The sequence below is a fragment of the Dendropsophus ebraccatus genome, chromosome 1, assembly GCF_027789765.1.
Source record: "Dendropsophus ebraccatus isolate aDenEbr1 chromosome 1, aDenEbr1.pat, whole genome shotgun sequence".
Lineage (NCBI taxonomy): Eukaryota > Metazoa > Chordata > Amphibia > Anura > Hylidae > Dendropsophus > Dendropsophus ebraccatus.
In genome coordinates, this window is record NC_091454.1 from 90680677 (window position 1) to 90700057 (window position 19381).

The following is a 19381-nucleotide window of genomic DNA, read 5'->3' on the forward strand; positions in this document are numbered from 1 at the left end:
TCTTGTAGGAAATCGTAGCAAAATCGTAACCAATAGGAGATGGCTTGATAAACCAGGATTTTCAAGTGACTGTAAGTTAATGCTTTTACTCTGATGTTTGGTGAATTAACTTTTTCACTTCAATAGGGTTGAGCTGAAGATGAATAAGTGGCTATGCCCCTGAAAAATAAGAATCCTTTAGGATCAGTTTTATTACATTTAATTAAGTACATGGTGTCCTGTGTTTTGTAGCCCACAAAAGTGCAGCAGCCCTCCCTTCTTGTTACTGGCTTGGAGACTTGGACATACCTATTAAACGTATTAGAAATTATACATTTCAGCTCATACATGCTATTTTAGGGCCCTTTTACACACACAGATAACTTCCTGGGAGAGGAGGCCTACATTGTCATTTGGTCCTTGGGTAATTTCTTACACCCTTGCAGAGTCTATGGAGAAAGGGGCATCCCACCACACAGGCTCTCACCACTCATACAGAAAAGGAAAAAAGAACTCTTGTTGTGCCCCCTCCCTCCTCTCACTGTCTGCCTGTAGGTTAATGACTTTCTTGGTTGTGTGGGAGTTCTTTGAAGAAATCACACTTTCTAGCTTCTATGCAATTGCAGATTGAAAAGACTGCATTTTTTTATTTATGAAAGTCATCATGTAATGTAAATTTCTAAAGCAGCATGGATTTAATCAGTCAGTCATGTATGTCTAAGACTTGTTCTGCGTGTACAGCTTTTTTTTATTGACTTTCGGTTAGGCTAAATGTACCACTGCACATAAGTCCAAATTCAACTATTGAGCTTCTAGCACAAAGTTTAAAGCTTTAACAGTTACTGGTACTGTTAAAAACAAACAAACAAACGAGAAAACCTTGACATATTACACAGATATGAACAGGAAAGTGCAACAGCAACCCGTAAGTGCCAGAACTTACCGAACATACTGTCCCCAGCTACCAAACAACAAAGCTATACTCACTCATCACACTCTCCACACATGATAAAAATCTGTTCTAAAGATTTTTAAAAAATGAGGTTTTTTTAGCAAACTATTTGATCAAACAGGATGTGCCATCTTACCACATCATGATGAACCTCAGAGGGATGGTCCTACAATAGCAATTGCCTTTCACACAGATATGTCATTTGTTTTGATCCGTCAGGGTCTCAGTTCTGAGACCCCAACTAACCCCAAGATAGAGTGGCTGTGCACTTCTCGTACAGGCTTCCGCTGAATCTAACTCATCACAGGAGACAGGCTTCTTAGGGCCATATTACACGGGACAATTATTGTGTGAAAAATCGTTATATTGTTCGAATTTAAACGATAATCGTTCTGTGTAATTGCAGGCAACGATCGGTAAATCGTTAGTGTCGTTGATCGTTGATTTAGATCTGAACCTAAAATGATTGTTAATCGCTCGCTGTAATTCCACATTCGTTCGCTCAAGTTCCGCATTTATTCACTAATCGTTCAGTGTAATTGCACATTGTTCATTGTTTTGCTGGGATCAGAAGGAATAAATGATTACAGTAAAGATCGCAATAACAATCATAGTAACGATCGTAACTAACGACTATCGCTCTGTGTAATATGTTGAGCAATTTCTGGTTAACGATAAACAATCTCATTTGCGATCGTTTATTGTTAGTCATTAATTGTTAAAAATCTCTCCGTGTAATAGGACCCTTAGACTTAGAACAGAGCTTGTCTCCTGCAATGAATCTAAATGAGCAGTGTTCTGGGGAGAGATGTGCAGAGCCGTGTTCTTCTCCCAGATAAATCTAAAGATTGCGGGGAGGAGATCCCCACCAACCCAAACAAGTAATATGCCTGGGTGACATGTCAAGAGTTTTTTTTTTAAATGACAGCAACGCTTTAAGGCCACCAGTTACCCACCCAAAAAGTTATGAAATGTACATTATTGGTAAAAGTTATATTCTTATGTAACCAGCAGAGGGCACTACCTCACTGAACAATCTTGTTCAAAATGTTTGTACTATAAGAACTACATTAAAAAATATTTTCTGGATAACCTCTAATGGTGGTGGGCAAATCATCCCTACTAATGGGGAGCACCAGGGTATCAGTAATGCAATAGCGGAGGTTTATCAGGTAATATATTATTTTATACCAATTGTGATCCTTGGCCCAATTTTTCTTCTGATCTTAGGAGACCCTTGCAATATATTTAATCGGATTAGATAACCTTGTCTTATACATGTTCTATAGGATAGAAATAGATTAATAATTTTTCAAATGCATAACGATGGAGATATTAGCACATCAGTAATGCTAAATAGTCACTATGGAGGGATGACTCTCATATGTTCATGATAGAGAGGAAAAAAGACAGTCGAAAGGCGCTTTCTATTGTAGTAATTAAAGTGCTTCTTAGATAATAAAATGTGTAAAAAGAGTGTACCACACTCACCTTATGGGGTGTGCTAAGGGATAGGCACAACTCTATAGACAGCATAAATGGATATAGCACCGCAGCTCTCCCAGGGGTACCCAGAGAAACAGACAGTTTCTTGGTTTGACATGGAAGCAACAGGAGTACGCTCAGGACCAGCGAACACAATCCCCTTCTTTATGGAAAGCGCAGATGCACAAAAATAGGAAAAAACGCATGGGAATCGCTACAATGTGTGTATTGGGTTCAACCACGCAACTCCTTCAGATGCAGTAAATATATGTTTATTTCATAAAAGCAATGCGTTTCGGCCTATAAATTCATAGTAGGCCTTTCTGAAGCTATACCATATTCCACTAATATGCCCTTTATATAGTATACCAACCCACAGTGGTTACAGCAATCACTTCCGGGTTACATTCACTCCCGGCTCTCCTCAAACCCTAAAGTATATTTAAGGATCCGTATGTACCCACTTAATATACAACATCTCAACATTATAACAGGAAAATATAAATTGTTACCGTCTCTTCATTCGGCGATCTCTCTCCCCAGTCCCCCAGTCCCGAGTCTCTGCGCACAAGGGGCGGAAGTGACGTCGCATCACCTTCATTCACCGCAGTGTTCACTGCAGAGAGAAGATGGTATTCTCAAATACAAGCTTGATGCGATGTCACTTCCGCCCCTTGTGCACAGAGACTCTTGAGCGGGTGACGGGGGAGAGAGATCGCCGAATGAAGAAATGGTAACAATTTATATTTCCCTGTTATAATGTTGAGATGGTGTATATTAAGTGGGTGCATACGGTTCCTACGTATACTTTAGGGTTTGAGGAGAGCCGGGAGTGAATGTAACCAGGAAGTGATTGCTGAAACCACTGTGGGTTGTTATACTATATAAAGGGCATATTAGTGGAATATGAGTATAGCTTGAAAAAGGCCTACTCTGTATTTATAGGCCAAAACGCATTGCTTTTATGAAATAAACATACATTTACTGCATCTGAATCAGTTGCGTGGTTGAACCCAATACACACCTTGTAGCGGTTCCCATGCGTTTTTTCCTATTTTTGTGCATCTGCGCTTTCCGTAAATAAGGGGATTATGTTCGCTGGTCCTGAGCGTACTCCTGTTGCTTCTCATAATTTCATGGTTTTTACCCTTTTATTAATAAGCTAATTTAAGTTATCATACATTCTCATACACCTCTAATATTCACACATGCATGTTTAGGCTAATTGCATTTCTTAGATCAGTGAAAAACAGGAATTCAGCTAATTATTTCCTAAAACATAATCTGTTATTATAATAAGAATTATAATAATATTTATATAGCTACAAAATATTCCACAGCACCTTACAGTTCTGAGGGCACATATAAAGACCAAATCAGACTAAGGTGCTTCTTTTCTACAATGGTCCGGCCAAGGATAGTGCAAATGAATGTTGAATGAATAAACTGCAGCTTGGGGGCACTTTTGTAAGAACTTCCTTCCCAGCTGTGCCTCCCCCAGCAACTAGGGGGTCACCTCTCAGTTTGAGAAGCACTGGTGTAGAGCACAGGTAGGGGGGTAAACAGAGATGAGGAAGAAGCACTGTGGAGAGCTTTGTGGGTGAGCAAGAGGAGTTTATATTGTACTCTGTGCTGGGTGGACAACTAGTGTACTGGCTGACACAGGGGGGAGGCATGGTTTTAGCAGATCTGCACTCGCTTACCCCACTGGTCTTAAGAGTTCATTAACAGTTTTTTTTAACATATTTTATTAAGATTTTCAATATAAAATAAGGGATACATATAAAGAAATATGATTGCTGCCTGGCATAATATAAACAGTAATGGTGGATACAGCTCCAACACAATCCAATGCTTATTCATAGACAAGTTGTATACCTATCTGGTGACAGTTACGACAAACTTTTGTCCAGTATGTCTTCTACCCTTCTAGGCGAATAATAAGAGATGTATGTGGTTAGTATAGGTTCATAGTAAGTCTATGTGGAGCAGAAAGCCAGGGGTAGCTGACTTTAACTGTACTCATCCGTGCCCGCAACAGGCGAGCATGTCAGAGTTCATTAACAGTTAATTCAACAGTAAGGAAACAAACAGATTCTAGAAGTAAAAGAGCATAAAAGACATTGAATATAGGGAGAGAAAGATAGATCAGAGTCTAGCATAGCCTGAGATAGCAGACCTGCTGTCTTTGGGTTCTGGTAGTACCACCAACAGAGATGGCGGAAATACAAAATGTTTAATTGATTAAGATTTAGCTTTAGATATAGAGAGGAGATGATGTTTGAGACAGCGTGCAGACAGACAATCCCTGGAGTTCTGTAGGAGTGCAGGGGTCATGAAAAAAGGGATATAGCTTGGAGATTGTACTGAAAGACAAATTTGCTGACGGTCTTTCCAATGGGGGATGTATCACATGAAATTGTGTGTCTTCATCAACAGGGGTTTTCGATTAAATGTTTAAATCAATGTTATACATATGGCCGTTAGGTGTCTCCCTTCCCGTTAATCTGCGGCCCATGCTCCCTCTATGCCGATATGTGATCCTTTCTATGTTAAAAAAAAGAGACCAAACACAGGAAGTCACAGTCCTTTGCACACTCACAGACATGGCTTGGTATTGATTCCTCTCGCACGGAGTGGGACATGTCTTCATTGTGCATGTGTACAGCTGCAGAAATCCTGGGGGGTGCTCGCATTGTATGATCAGCTCTCTGGTAACACAGCACTAAAACCCCTGTAACCACACAGTGACATTATACAGACTGAATTGTTGCATAACAAAAAGCATTGTCTCCTGGTACGTGTGGATAGTTGATAATATAATTAGCAAAAGTTAATAATATAATTAGCCTAAGTTAATTGCCCTTAGTTAATATACAACCTGCATGAACAGGTGTCTTCCCTTGTTTGTGCGTGTGCAAAGGACTGGGACTTCCTTTGTTTGGTGTCTCTTTTTTAACCTATAGAAGACCAAATATCGGCATAGAAGGAGCATGGACCACAATTTGGCCATATAATATGTATAATGTTTATTTAAACAGAAAGTTTCAAATATTGTAAAACTACTTGTGATCAAGATTTTTTTTTTGCAACAGTGCCTCTTTAATATATTTATTTACTTTTATAGATTTTTCCTTTCTTTTCAGGGATTGATACATCAATCAGGTCTATGCAGATTGTGGAGAACCAGCAAGTGCTAGACCGCCACTTTTGTAGAAAAAGCTTGCAGTGTGGGTAAGATATTCTCCGTATTGATTACACAGATTTACAAAGAGTGTAATTCTGGCCTTTCTTTTATACAAAACTACAAAGTCATTCAAGGAATCTGGGATCATGTACTAGAGATGAGTGCCTACGGCTGTATCCATGATTTCCAGGCAGCCCTAGGGCAGGCGGGATTCAACAGCCGAGTGATCTGGTTCCTGTGACCCCAAACTTACTGTAGGTTTACTCATCTCTATTAAAGGGGTTATACAGCGAAAATCTTTTTCTTTCAGATCAACTGATATTAGAAAGTTATATAGATTTGTAATTTTACTTCTATTAAAAATCTACAGTCTTCCCATTCTTATTAGCTGCTATATGTCATGCAGGAAATGTTGTTTTATTTTCAGTCTGACACAGTGCTCTCTGATGACATCTCTGGCTGAGACAGGAACTGTCCAGAGCAGCAGCAAATCCCCATAGAAAACCTCTGCTGCTCTGGACAGTTCCTGTCTTGGCCAGAGATGTCAGCAGAGAGCACTGTGTCAGACTGAAAATAAAACAACATGATATTTAGTAGCTAATAAGAATGGGAAGACTTGAGGTTTTTTTTTAAGAAGTAAATTTCAAATCTATATAACTTTCTGGTATCAGTTGATTTGAAAGAAAAAGTTTTTCGCTGGACAACCCCTTTAAGTACGCTTGGTAGTAGTTAAGAGAATGATTTACCATTAGAAGGCAATACCACTTATAAATTTATAAAGGCAGAATAAAGGGGTGATTGAGGCTTAAAAAACATTATTTCTTTCTTCCAGAAACAGCACCCCACTTGTCATCAGTTTGGGTGTGGTTTTTGCAGCTCAGTTCCATTGAAGTGAATGGAGCTGAATTGTAATACCACACACAACCTGGACAAAGATGTAGGGCTTTTTTTGGCATGAAAGTAGCTGTGCTTTTTCTAATTCTGGACAACCCCTTTAAGGCTTGTTCCCACTATGGGAACATAGTGGGGAAAGGCGGCCGTCTCATAATATTGACGGAGCTAAGGATCATGATCATTATCAATATTACAAGAGGCTGTCTTTCCCCATTATGTTCTTGTAATGGGAACATAGCCTAAAAATGCCTACAATTGTTTCTGTCATTCAGAACTACGCTATGATTTCATGGATACTTGCACATTATCTTTTATAGACTTTAATATACAAACAGACCTTATGAGGGTACAGAATATGAGATACTGCCAACAGGGCACAGATAGTATGACAGATGACTTGTATACCAATGGTCTATAGATATCCTTCAGTTGAACAAAGACATTAAAGAAAAACTAACATTTCAAGTGACTTTTCAGGATAATCTTTTCTATGGTCGTTATTTATCCTATATATGGCATTTTCCAGCAAGTTGTCTTTAGATTTCTCTCCCAGGCACTTCCTCTCCCTCGTTCCCCCTCCATAATACAGCTTGTAATCTGATCACTAAGCTAGCTTCAACCGAAAAACATCAATCGGCGCTAAGCTGATTTTGACAGTGGATGACAGCTTGGCAGGAAGGGGGAGAGGGAAGATGCTTGAGCACATAATGAAGCATTTTGTCTGATAAGATATATTATAATGTTTCTTATATTCGCTTGTGCTATTGATCTATGCAGAGTTTGTTAAAACAACAGATCCTAGGAGGATCTACTGTATTAAGCAATCTTATGTCTATGGATTTGGCTGACTGCCCTTTCATCAGACCCCACTTTCTACCTGCTTGTTTTGCTTTTTCTTTTATTTAGCTCTTCTATTCATAAAGAATAAAGGCTTACTATACTATTTTTATTTTAAACTCTTTCCTTTCTAGAGCAGCCACTGATATGTGTGCTGCTGCAGTGGTGCCTAGATCTGTACCTTTCGTACGCCCTTTCCCCCTAATTGTTTCACTCTCTGCGCACTGTATGATACAGCCATACACAGCCATGCACAGATAGTAATGTGAGTTATACTGGTGACATTGACCCTGTAAATTGCACAGATAGAAAGAAAAGCATGTATGGACTTGAGCACCATTGCAACACATGCAACAATGGTTAGGTCAGCAGACACTATAAAGATATTTTTTATTGTCTTTTTTTATGGAAAAAATAGCTGGAAAGCCCTCTTATTCTTTATTAATACTAGGGCTAAATAAAAACAAAACAAAGCACATATATTATAAGTAACCCCTTTTAATTTTATTATCACTAAGCCAATATAAGTTGTGTGAATTTATTTTGTAGATCTGGTATTTACTTCTATGCCATACCAGTGAATAAGTACACTCCTATCAATATGCGGATTACATTAGAGATCAAGTAAGTGAAATTATATTATTGTGTACAAATAGATTAAAGGGATATTATGACAGCTAAAAAATATACATAAATAGATCTTGCTAAAAATAAAAGTAAAGCACCTGCTTTTTAGAGACAATGTTATGTGTTGTGTTGTTCCTGGTGTTCATGGCACTAAATGGGATTTGGTGTATCTCTTTCTCTGTATGCAGGTAGTTAGCCAAGTCTAATCCAGTCTAGCAAATGAACAATGACGTGTTGTCACAGAAAGGAGGGGGGATATTGATCAATGGATGTTTCTGACAAGAGATCATTAGATTCAGTTTGGTTAGTGTAGTTTTGAGTGTAGAGCATGAAAAACAGATTGTAAGGAATTCACCTGAAAGTAGAGAGGTAATTGTCCAATGCAGTACACAGCAAACATTCTAGGATTTTTGAAATACAGCAAAGGTAACAGGGATGATGGGCTCTAGATAAGGAGCACCAATCTCTTTCAAGATGAAAGTGCTTGAAAATGTTGGTCAAGTGAACAATGACACAGCAGGGACAGAATGTAATGGGATTAAGAGGAGAGGTGTCTAGACGAGAGATGAAATAGAAAAAAGTGCAACATAGAACATGAGGGATTTGGGTTTAGGGTATTATTATTGATTATTCTACCCTTTAAAGGAGTTATCCATGATTAGAAAAAACATAGTTACTTACTTGTTCCAAAGTTGTGTGTGTACGGGAAAACACTATGGGAGGCATTTATTAAGTCCGGCGTTTTTTACGCCGGACGTAAAAATGCCCCCGCAGCTCCGGAGATTTATGTAGAGGCGGACTGCCTCTACATAAATCCCGTGTGCGCCGTTGCGCACCGCCGAAAACCTACGCCAGCTGAGGACTGGAGTAGGTTTTCGGCGTACATTTTGGCGGAACGGATGATAAATCGCGCGGACTCTGAGTCCGCGCCCTCCGTTCCGCCCACTCTCCGCCCCTTTTCCGCCCCCTTTCCGCCCCCTGGCGTACTCGGCGGAAAGTGCCGATTTGCGAATATTTTATTCGCAAATCCGCCATTTTTGCTTAAAAAAAGACGCAAATCGGCACTTTCCGCCAAAAATCATCCATTCGCCGGATGATACATGTGGCCCTATGGGAAAAATTTATCAAGAGCTTTGTGCCTATTTTTAGGTGAATAATTGGATTTCTCACCCATTTTTGGTCTAAGGGTCCTATTCCACGGGCCGAGGAGGGCCCGATCAACGATGTAAACAAGCGGCGATCTGCTAGATCGCCGCTCGTTTACTGGGCCTATTCCACGGCCCGATGATCGTTGAGTGAGGGCTGCAAGGACATAGTTACCGATGTCCTTGCAGCCCTTGCAGCAGCATACATTACCTTTCCAGGCTGTCTTCATCCCCGGGTCCCGCACGCTCTATCTTCAGAATGGCCGGTCAGCTGACAGGCCAATCACAGGCCGCGACGGTCCTGGCCTGTTATTTGCTGAGCGCTCCGTCAGCTGACCGGCCATTCTGAAGATAGAGCGCGCGGGACCCGGGTATGAAGACGGCGCGGAGAAGAAGCGTGGACAGGTAATGTATGATGCTGCTGCTTGTCAAATTGTCCGTCGCCCGCCGCGCACCGCTATTCAACCATAGCGATGCGCGGTGGGGGAACGATGATTTTAGGTCTGGCCCTAAATGAACGATTAACCGATGACACGATCATCGGCTGATCGTTCTCTCTATTTCACCGAATGATAATCGGCCGAATCGGGCCAAATGGGGCCGATCCAGCCGATTATCGTTACTGTGGAATAGGGCCCTAAGTTCTATTTATGAACCAGTATTCGACAGGCAAAATTTTTTCTTAGATGCATTTTTTTTTAAATCTGCTGGTTTTAAGTATTCACCCAAAAGTTTGGGTCGCACAAACAGGTGCAGGCTTACGTCTGGTCAGTACAAGGTGAATATGCATATATGACATGACCATAGGTAGGACAGTGAGCCCTAGCCTGGTCCCACCAGCTCACCCTGCCTTCTTGCCTCAACCGTCCTAGGCGACTGCACACAACCACGGAGACGGCCCCTTCTTGACGCTACAGTGAAACACAGAACAATACAAGACAGGCCCACATACAGGGGAGGTCAACAGGCCAGGGTCAGAATCAAATTGGCAGCAAGGTACAAAAACACGATCCAATAAAATAGTTAGGTAACAGGATTGCTAAGTTTGCTTAACAAATTCTAATAGCCAGAGTGGATATCAGGGCTCTGATACACTTTAGAGGAGGTCAGGGACCCAATCCAGGACTTGATTGGACCAGACACACACAACAAAAAGACACAGTAAGGGTGAGTAAAAGAACCAGATGGTAACTACTAGAGATGAGTGAAGCAAATTTGTTTATCTTTGTACGAAGCAAAACTGATTTGCGCTCATATCCCTCAGGCTGCAGGCTCCTGGAAAACATGGATACAGCCATAGCCATAGCAGATAAATCTATCAGTAGAGCAGATTAGAGCTGTGTTCAGACAGTGTTCAGAGAAATGCAAACAAAACATAGAATAAGGAAAAAAAGAAAAGAAAAAAAAATTATATATATATATATATATATATATATATATATATATATATATATGAGCTACCTAGTGTTGTGTGCTAGTGAGAGAGCCTGGGTCGTGTATGCAAAATCTGTAAACCTGTCTGTCTTCCTTAGGTAAATCAAATCTCCTGTGTTCCTACCATCCTATGCCTCCTGAATGTAATTTCCCCCTCCCTTTAGTCTGCAGGCTTGTAATCATCATCATCATCAGCAGCAGCAGCAGTTCAGTGCTTAGTGTAACCCTTGCTTTGCTGTGCTGTTGCTGTTTATTTCCTCTATGCTCACATAACACCTTGTATACACAGTGTAAGGATAACCCCTTCTCTTCCCAGTATGCAATCTATAAAAGTGTATTGTGTAAATCACCCCCCAGCCCATTCAGTCCATTGCACATTCACCAGCACTAAGAGCTGTGTTGTGATTTGCCAGACAAGTACTGCAAGGGAAGGACCCATGTGTGTACAGCTGGAAAACCGCTCAGTTCTGGTCTTACCACCTGAATTACCACGCAGGGGACTCTCTGAACTTATGCTGCGTTTACACAAAACGATAATTGGCCCGACCGTACGATTAACAATGTTGGAGTAACGGGTTTTTTTTCACAACGATCAGTGTTTAGACGGTACTATATATCGTACGGAAAATTCATTTTGCGATCGTTTCGCGATCGCTTAAGCCTATCTCACACATTGGTTAAATCGGCGAATGACTGTTCACACGGAACGATCTGCGAATTTTTTGCAAACGATCAACGGCGATTTGAGAACACAGTCAACGATCAAAATGAACAATTTTATCGCTCATCGTTTGATAGTTCGCTGCGTTTCCACGTACGATTATCGGTTGAATTCGATCGTTATCGCGCAAATTCGCACGATAATCGTTACTTGTAAATGCAGCATAACAACAGGTAATATTTGCAGTTCTCTTCTGACCATCAATGAGCCTGGAAATGTGACACCTACATTGTGAGCTGAAATTCTTCTTGTGTGAATGAAGGACACAAATCCTTATTGGACATAAGATGGCTCCTGTCCGGCTTATTTGTACTAAGAATCTTTGCTTATGCAAATATTATATATAATTTATTATACAATTCCTGCTGCTGACTTTATTTTTAGTGAGGCTTTGGGGAGATTATATTTATGAAATGATCTGTAGCCATAATCCATTATTGCCTAGTTTTCTTTAACCATTTCATTTATTGCCATTTGTCTTTAGCCCTTTTTATTTCAAAACAAATTCAACCTGGAATAATGTTCAATTTATTTACTTGTCCTTTTAACAAATTGTAGCTGCTGTGGCAAAACAATTATTATGTTGGCTCCAAGCCACTGAATGCTTGTCTCTGTGTACTAAACAGTTGGCGAAAACACTTATTTACTTGGCATGGAGACTCGGCATCTCTTTTTTTTTGTTAATTGATATTGTTTTAGTCACGTGGGCTCTGAAATACTTGCAAGCTTTAGCTGCCAGAAACTTTATAATCACATCTGTGAGTAAGCTAGGCCAAAAGTATATGCTTTATAATCTTTTACTCATGTTGCCATCTTTAACAACAAAATGTTCCGATGAGAGTTGTTAAACAATGAATATTTGGATTACTGTGGTTGGTCTTTGATTTAAAATTATACTGTCACCCTTGGATGTCCACATCATACACAAGCTTAGATATACATTTGATATATACCTGTATAAAACTTGTCTGTGTCTTCTTTCTGCTCTAAAATCACTTCACTTCATCCATGGACAGTGTCACCTACATGAGCTGGCTGGCAAATTTTAGCCTGGGGGGCAAGCACACAGCACTGGCCCATGAATTGCAGGCTAACTGCCCATCCTTCAAGGACCACTCTGGTCCCTACCTATTATTAAGCTCCCCACATCAGTGCAGGAAAGGTAGATGGCCACCTGCTCCCATACTTCATCCAGTGGCAATGTTCTGACAGTTTGGATAAGATCTTCAGCCCTTCCAGTCATTTGTGCCCAGGGAATTCCTACTGCGCTCTGAGAAGGGGTCAGAAGTCACTTTCCTGTATAAATCTATGGGATGGCTCGGCACTGACATAGAAACGTCCCATAGATTTACCTGAATTTGTCCCCATTCTGATTCTAAAGAAATAAGGTTCATCCGGCTGGTACTGCAGTACCAGCTGGGATGAACGTCACTGACATGGTCATTTCACAGAATGACTGGTGCATACTGTGTGTGAACCTGGCCTCACATCGGGATGACAATTCCGCTGCGAGTATGTAAACCTATTGAAAGTGACAGGTGGGGAATTGCAACGGATTTCACTGTGAAATTGAATTAGGATCCGCAGCAGATTTGATAGTGCCGATCCGCAGCAGATTTGATGGTGCAGATCCGCAGCAGATTTGATGGTGCAGATCCGCAGCAGATTTGATGGTGCAGATCCGCAGCAGATTTGATGGTGCAGATCCGCAGCAGATTTGATGGTGCCGATCCGCAGCAGATTTGATGGTGCCGATCCGCAGCAGATTTGATGGTGCAGATCCGCAGCAGATTTGATGGTGCAGATCCGCAGCAGATTTGATGGTGCAGATCCGCAGCAGATTTGATGGTGCAGATCCGCAGCAGATTTGATGGTGCAGATCTGCAGCAGATTTGATGGTGCAGATCCGCAGCAGATTTGATGGTGCAGATCCGCAGCAGATTTGATGGTGCAGATCCGCAGCAGATTTGATGGTGCAGATCCGCAGCAGATTTGATGGTGCCGATCCGCAGCAGATTTGATGGTGCCGATCCGCAGCAGATTTGATGGTGCAGATCCGCAGCAGATTTGATGGTGCAGATCCGCAGCAGATTTGATGGTGCAGATCCGCAGCAGATTTGATGGTGCAGATCCGCAGCAGATTTGATGGTGCAGATCTGCAGCAGATTTGATGGTGCAGATCTGCAGCAGATTTGATGGCCCAGATATCAATGTAACTTAATAACTGAACACAGCATCAAATCTGTGAAATCAAATCTGCTGCGGATCCTGTTTTTATTTTCATAATTTCCTATGAAAAAACTCTACTCGGTTCTCGAACAGCCTTCCAGGACAGGTTAAGTTCAAGAATAGAGGTATGACTGTACACTGATGTATAATTTCTGACCATGATCAACAATAGCTGTCTCTGGTTTGGAGAAAAGAAATACTTTATTAGGAACATATAATTCCCTACAACTTACCTGTAACCTGTCAGCCTGAAATCTATGGTTTGTTAACAAGCTGCAAGGGCAGCTGCTATCCTCTGGTAACATGAATTGCTCCTGTTAGCTGCAGATGTGATTATTCTAGTAGGTGTATACGAGAAAATCTTAGGTTCATATAGGGAACTACATTTCTATCTAACTCCCAACTAGATCTAACATTTAACATAGGGAAACACTGAATATATTAAATTAATATATTTACTATACTTTAAATTGTGTAAGCCCACCGTTTACTAATATTATACATGTTTAACGGGAGTCTCACTTCTCTCTCTCTTCCCACATACAGTACTGTACTCAGGATTAGGTAGTAACTGGCTTCTTTCTATAATAATGAAAAATGTACAACTTACTTTAATATATACATGTGATGGAGGTGCTCTTTAAACTATATCATCTGTGTTGATAACTGTTAAACTTGAAATGCAAACCAAAAACAAAAAAGGCAATTCAATATATTGTGTGCAGTTGATATCCTTCTTCCTGTCAGACTAAATAAGGTGACCCAGCACCAGCATCCTACCTGGCCCCAAACGGCTTCAATGGGAGGTACTGTAATAATATTAAGAGAAAAGTCTGGTGAAAATTTTTATTAAAGTATTGTATTACCCCCCAAAAGTTATACAAATCTCCAATATACACTTATTATGGGAAATGCTTATAAAGTGCTTTTTTCCCTGCACTTACTACTGCATCAAGGCTTTACTTCCTGGATAAAATGGTGATGTCACGACCCGACTCCCAGAGCTGTGCGGGCTGTGGCTGCTGGAAAGGATCATGGCAGGGTACACTGAGGAACACAGGGCACTGGAGGGACACTGAGCATCCCTCTGCCATCATCCTCTCCAGCAGTTACAGCCTGCACAGCTCTGGGAGTCGGGTCGTGACATAACCATTTTATCCAGGAAGTGACATCACCATGTTATCCAGGAAGTGACATCACCATGTTATCCAGGAAGTGAAGCCTTGATTGCTCTATTATATACACAGCATTAATCTCAATGGGAGATCAGTGCTGTGTATATAGAAGTCCCCCAGTGGACTTCTAATTAATGTATTTAAAAAAAAATAAGTGTTTTTGAAAAAAAAAATCCCCTCCCCTAATAAAAGTTTAAATCATCCCCTTTTCCCATTTTATAATTAAAAATAAATACATAAATTTAAAAATAAACATATTTGGTATCACTGAGTGCGTTATCGCCCGAACTATTAAATTATCATATTACTGATCTCGCAAGGTAAGCAGTGTAAGCGCAAACACCCGCCAAAATGCAAAATTGCGCATTGTTGTTTACATCAATTCCAGAAAAAAGTGATCAAAAAGTTGCATATATGCAAACAAGGTACCAAAAGAAAGAACAGATTGTGGTGCAAAAAAACAATAAAAGCCCTGTAAGGATGGGAATAGAGCAATTTTAAACACTTTTTTTTTAAAAAAAAGGTTTTAATTTTTTAAAAGCCATCAAATAATATAAATGTTATGCAAGTTACGTATCATTGTAATCATAAAGACTTGAAGAACATAGATAACATGTTAGTTTCGGTGTAAACACGAAACCCCTCAAAATAGAAGGAATTGCACCTTTTTTTTCCAATATCACTGCACAAATAATTTTTTTCTGGTTTTGCAACATATTTTATAGAAAAATTAAGTCTGTAATTGTATAATTGGTGTCACAAAAAATAAGGGCTCATGTGGGTCTGTAGGGGAAAATAAGTAAGTGCAGTGGCCTTTTAAACACCAGGAGGCAAAAATGAAAGCACAAAAATGAAAATTGGCTCCTTCCTTAAAGGGAACCTGTCACCCCCCGTGCCAGGGTGACAGCTCCCGACCCCCCGTTAGAGCACCCTATACTCACCTAATCCCGCCGGGTCCCGCTTCTGGAGATGGTCGGGTCACGGAAATCTCAGCCACTGCAGCCCGGCGCGCGCGCTCCTCAGATAAGTCCAACGCTCATAGAGAATGACGGAGCGCTGGACTCTCCTGTCATTCTCTATGAGTGTTGGACTCCTCTGAGCGCCGATATCTCCGTCACCCGACCATCTCCAGAAGTGGGACCCGGCCGGATCACGTTAGTATAGGGGGCTCTAACGGGGGTCAGGAGCCTGTCACCCCATCACCGGGGGTGACAGGTCCTCTTTAAAGGGTTAATTTATCTTTACGTACATTCAGGACGTACAATATTCTGTTTTGGGCTTTTTAATGGATACTAAAAAATATTGGAAAACAGATTATCTCACAAGATAGTACTATAGCAATTGCCTCCCACCAAGCAGTATTTCTTTTTAATATTCAATCCATTTACAATCTGAATTCCTCTGTGCCAGGACCTGTCATCTCAGCCAATCATTGGCCGTAGCAGTTTACCGTCTCCACCAGTGATTGGATGTACCAGAGGGTCCTGCACCGAGCACTTGTCTCCGCTCCCCCAGCAGCATCTTATTATTATTATTATTATAATTGTATTTAAATCATAGGCCGGCATACCTCTTTAAAGTGAGATTGACTGATTAATAGAGCCTGTTTTCTGCATTGCTACTTGTAATCCACTAGAACACAGCATGTTGGCCTGTGTTGTCATTTGCCGTAATTTTTTTTTATTGTACCATTACTCAGACTTTTCATTCTCTTGACACACTGTAATCTACTTGTTTTCTCATTTAAATCCCCATCACTTCTGCTGTTTTGTTCATTTCTGCACAGAAACACATACAGTCCATTCCCCTGGTTTGATATCAGCTTTACAAGCCTCTGTGGAAAAACACTATGTGGAAAAACACTCTGGAGAGCCCTTGACCTAACTGTTAGCTCACCCGTTTTTCAGAGCGATTATTAGGAATTATGGCTAGTTCATTTGTGCACATAACATTTACCATGCTAAGTCTGCTGTGTGGGAGGAAGCAATTTTACTGAGCAATGTAGAGACAAATGTCTTTTCTAATCATCAGTCCACGTGCATGTGATGGCTGTTACATAGAATCTATTAAAGAAAACCAAAAATACTAAATATTTCATCCAGATACACAAAGTGAACAAATGAAACAAACAGGTTCCCTGCTTGGATGACAAATATATGTTCTTGTCCTATAGCGCACTGCAGAAAATTATACTCCGCTTAATAAGCAGATATAAGAGGTGCAATATTCCATATACTTCTATATATTAATATGGAATAGAAATAATCCACCACAGATTGAATCCCTTCTTCCTGAGCAACACCTTGTGCAACACCACTTTCCAGAATATAAAAGTCATCTTCACCGTCTATAAGTCATATAGCAGATGAGATTTACACACTAGGACTATTTCTTAGGAAGGCAGTATATTTTTGGACAGCCGTATGCTTTCACTTTATCAAAGTCCTGGACCATGGCTTCTGTCCATACAGGACTCTGTTCTGTCAGTTTTGGCCATTTCAGAAGTCATATAGTAGTATAAATGGGCTATAGGTTTAGCTTACCCTCAGCAGGGGGATAACTAAGTGATTATAGGATGTCCATCCACCGGGACACCTCGTAATCTAAAGAACAGGAACCCTAGTCTTCCCTGAGAAGAGAGAGGTGGTTATGCATGCACACCACTGCTTCACTCATTCTCTATGTGTGCCAATGGAGATTACTGAGTACAGTGATCAGCTATCTCTGGCGGCTCCCACACAGGATGAATGGAGCGGTGGTTCATTTTAAAGAGGTTGGCAATCGTAGGTGCTGTTCACATTTGTTTTGAAGGATTTGTCCTAAATTCTGTTCGATTTAATAGGAATTATAGCTCTACTTAAAGTGCTATTCTTTCAGTCAATACAGCAGCCACCAAGATGGGTACGTTTAAACATAGTGTGAGCCTTTGTCACACTTCTATAAGGCTATAAGGCCATGATATTAATGTACAGCTAATTCATACTGTGCTCAGAAGAAGTACTTTCCCGATGACCAGGCATAAGGAAATGAGAAGGGGATGCACCCTTAGTGAATCATACACCACAGTGCAGTGCCAGAGACATCTTTCATGTCACAGTGTCCTAGTGCTTTCTTTTTTTTCTTTGCAATTTTAGTTCAACCATATTGAAAATACAACTGTAATGTGAATGGTATTATCAGAACTGAGGAAAAGGAATGCTGAAATCCATTTCTTAGTCCGGTTATAGCTGAAATCATGATTCATTTCTTTGTAAAATGTTAGAAAAAGAATGCTACTTACAAAGATGATTCTTATATTATTTCCAGTGGCCTTATTATTATTATTATTGTTACCAATTTACATAAGACTGGGTGTAGATGAAATTGACATTTTATGATGACTAGAGGTTTCTTAAAATGGACTCAAAAAACTAACTTCCCACTATGAAGAGAGTTATAAAAAAACATGCATTAAATAGATCTGAAATATTTTACATTTCTTATCTTGTAATTCCAGTAATGGCAAAATATTGCAGGATATTGTAATCTTTGCTTTTTAACGAAAGTGTTGTTATAACTTTTAAATTCTACATTAATTATTTGCTTTGTTTTAAATCATGATAACTGGCAAAAATGTATGTAGATTGCAAACATGTTTTATTTCACATCTACTGTTGACGCATTATGACATCCTGGTACATCATAGTGCTGTTAAAGCGACCCTGTACCCACAATCTGACCCCCCAAACCACTTGTACCTTCGGATAGCTGCTTTTAATCCAAGATCTGTCCTGTGGTCCGTTTGGCAGGTGATGCAGTTATTGTCATAAAAAAGTATTTTTAAAATTGCAGCCCCGTGCCCTACGGGAGTATCTGTGCTCTAACTTTGCACCACCCCCTCCGTCCCTCCTCCCCACCCTCTTCATCATTAGGAATGCCACTGGACTATTTACTTCTGTTTGAACATTGCACAGGTGTCTTAATGATCCAGCCCATGTGCTGTGGTAACACAGGTGGTGAATAGGAGGCAATCAGCCTGGAGCATTCCTAATGATGAGGAGGGCGGGAAGGAGGGACGGAGGGGTGGTGCAAAGTTAGGGCAGATAATCCCGTAGGGCTGCAATTTTAAAAGTAATTTTTTAGGACAATAACTGCATCACCTGCCAAACGGACCCCAGGACAGATCTTGGATTAAAAGCAGCTATACGAAGGTACAAGCGGTTTGGGGGGGTCAGATTGTGGGTACAGAGTCGCTTTAACAGGGCATTATGTAAGCCCCTTCTGTACCGTGCTGCTACCGGACCCTATCAGCTCGTTCCTGCCAGCTAATTAACCATTTAAATGCCGTTGTCAAAGCTGAAGCCAACTCCGGTGATCTAGTAGCGGGATCAGCTTGCTGCGATGTGACTTATGGCCTGGGTCCTCTTCTGGCTCCCACCACTGTCCGCAGCTTGGTATTTGTTTCAGGCTGTCTGCAGCAACCTGATAAAAACGATTGATGCAGCCAATGATTGACAAATGTTCTTGTATGTTCCTGTTATGTTATGCAGATTTGGACAAGCACTCTTCTGGAAATATTAAATTATAATCACTGTTCTTTGTATTATACTTTTTATATAAGTCAGTTTAAGGTGTAGTGGCTCTTATACATTACAGCATTTTACTTTACAGATTCTGTGCATCAGTTATTATTACCTGGTCCCTCTTGGTGCTTCTGGCTGGCTGAAAAGGGTACCA

The 19381-nt window shown here is 40.6% G+C and overlaps 1 protein-coding gene across 3 annotated transcripts in view; it reads left to right on the forward strand.

The window, feature by feature from the left end:
* Positions 1 to 19381, forward strand: part of MYRFL (myelin regulatory factor like) — a 73159-nt gene that overhangs the window by 44908 nt on the left and 8870 nt on the right. For all 3 annotated transcript variants that reach the window (XM_069975134.1, XM_069975144.1, XM_069975153.1), the window contains 3 exons: positions 9 to 71; positions 5563 to 5650; positions 7884 to 7958. In XM_069975134.1, coding sequence (XP_069831235.1) covers positions 9 to 71; positions 5563 to 5650; positions 7884 to 7958 — 226 coding nt within the window. The remainder of the gene's footprint in view (positions 1 to 8; positions 72 to 5562; positions 5651 to 7883; positions 7959 to 19381) is intronic.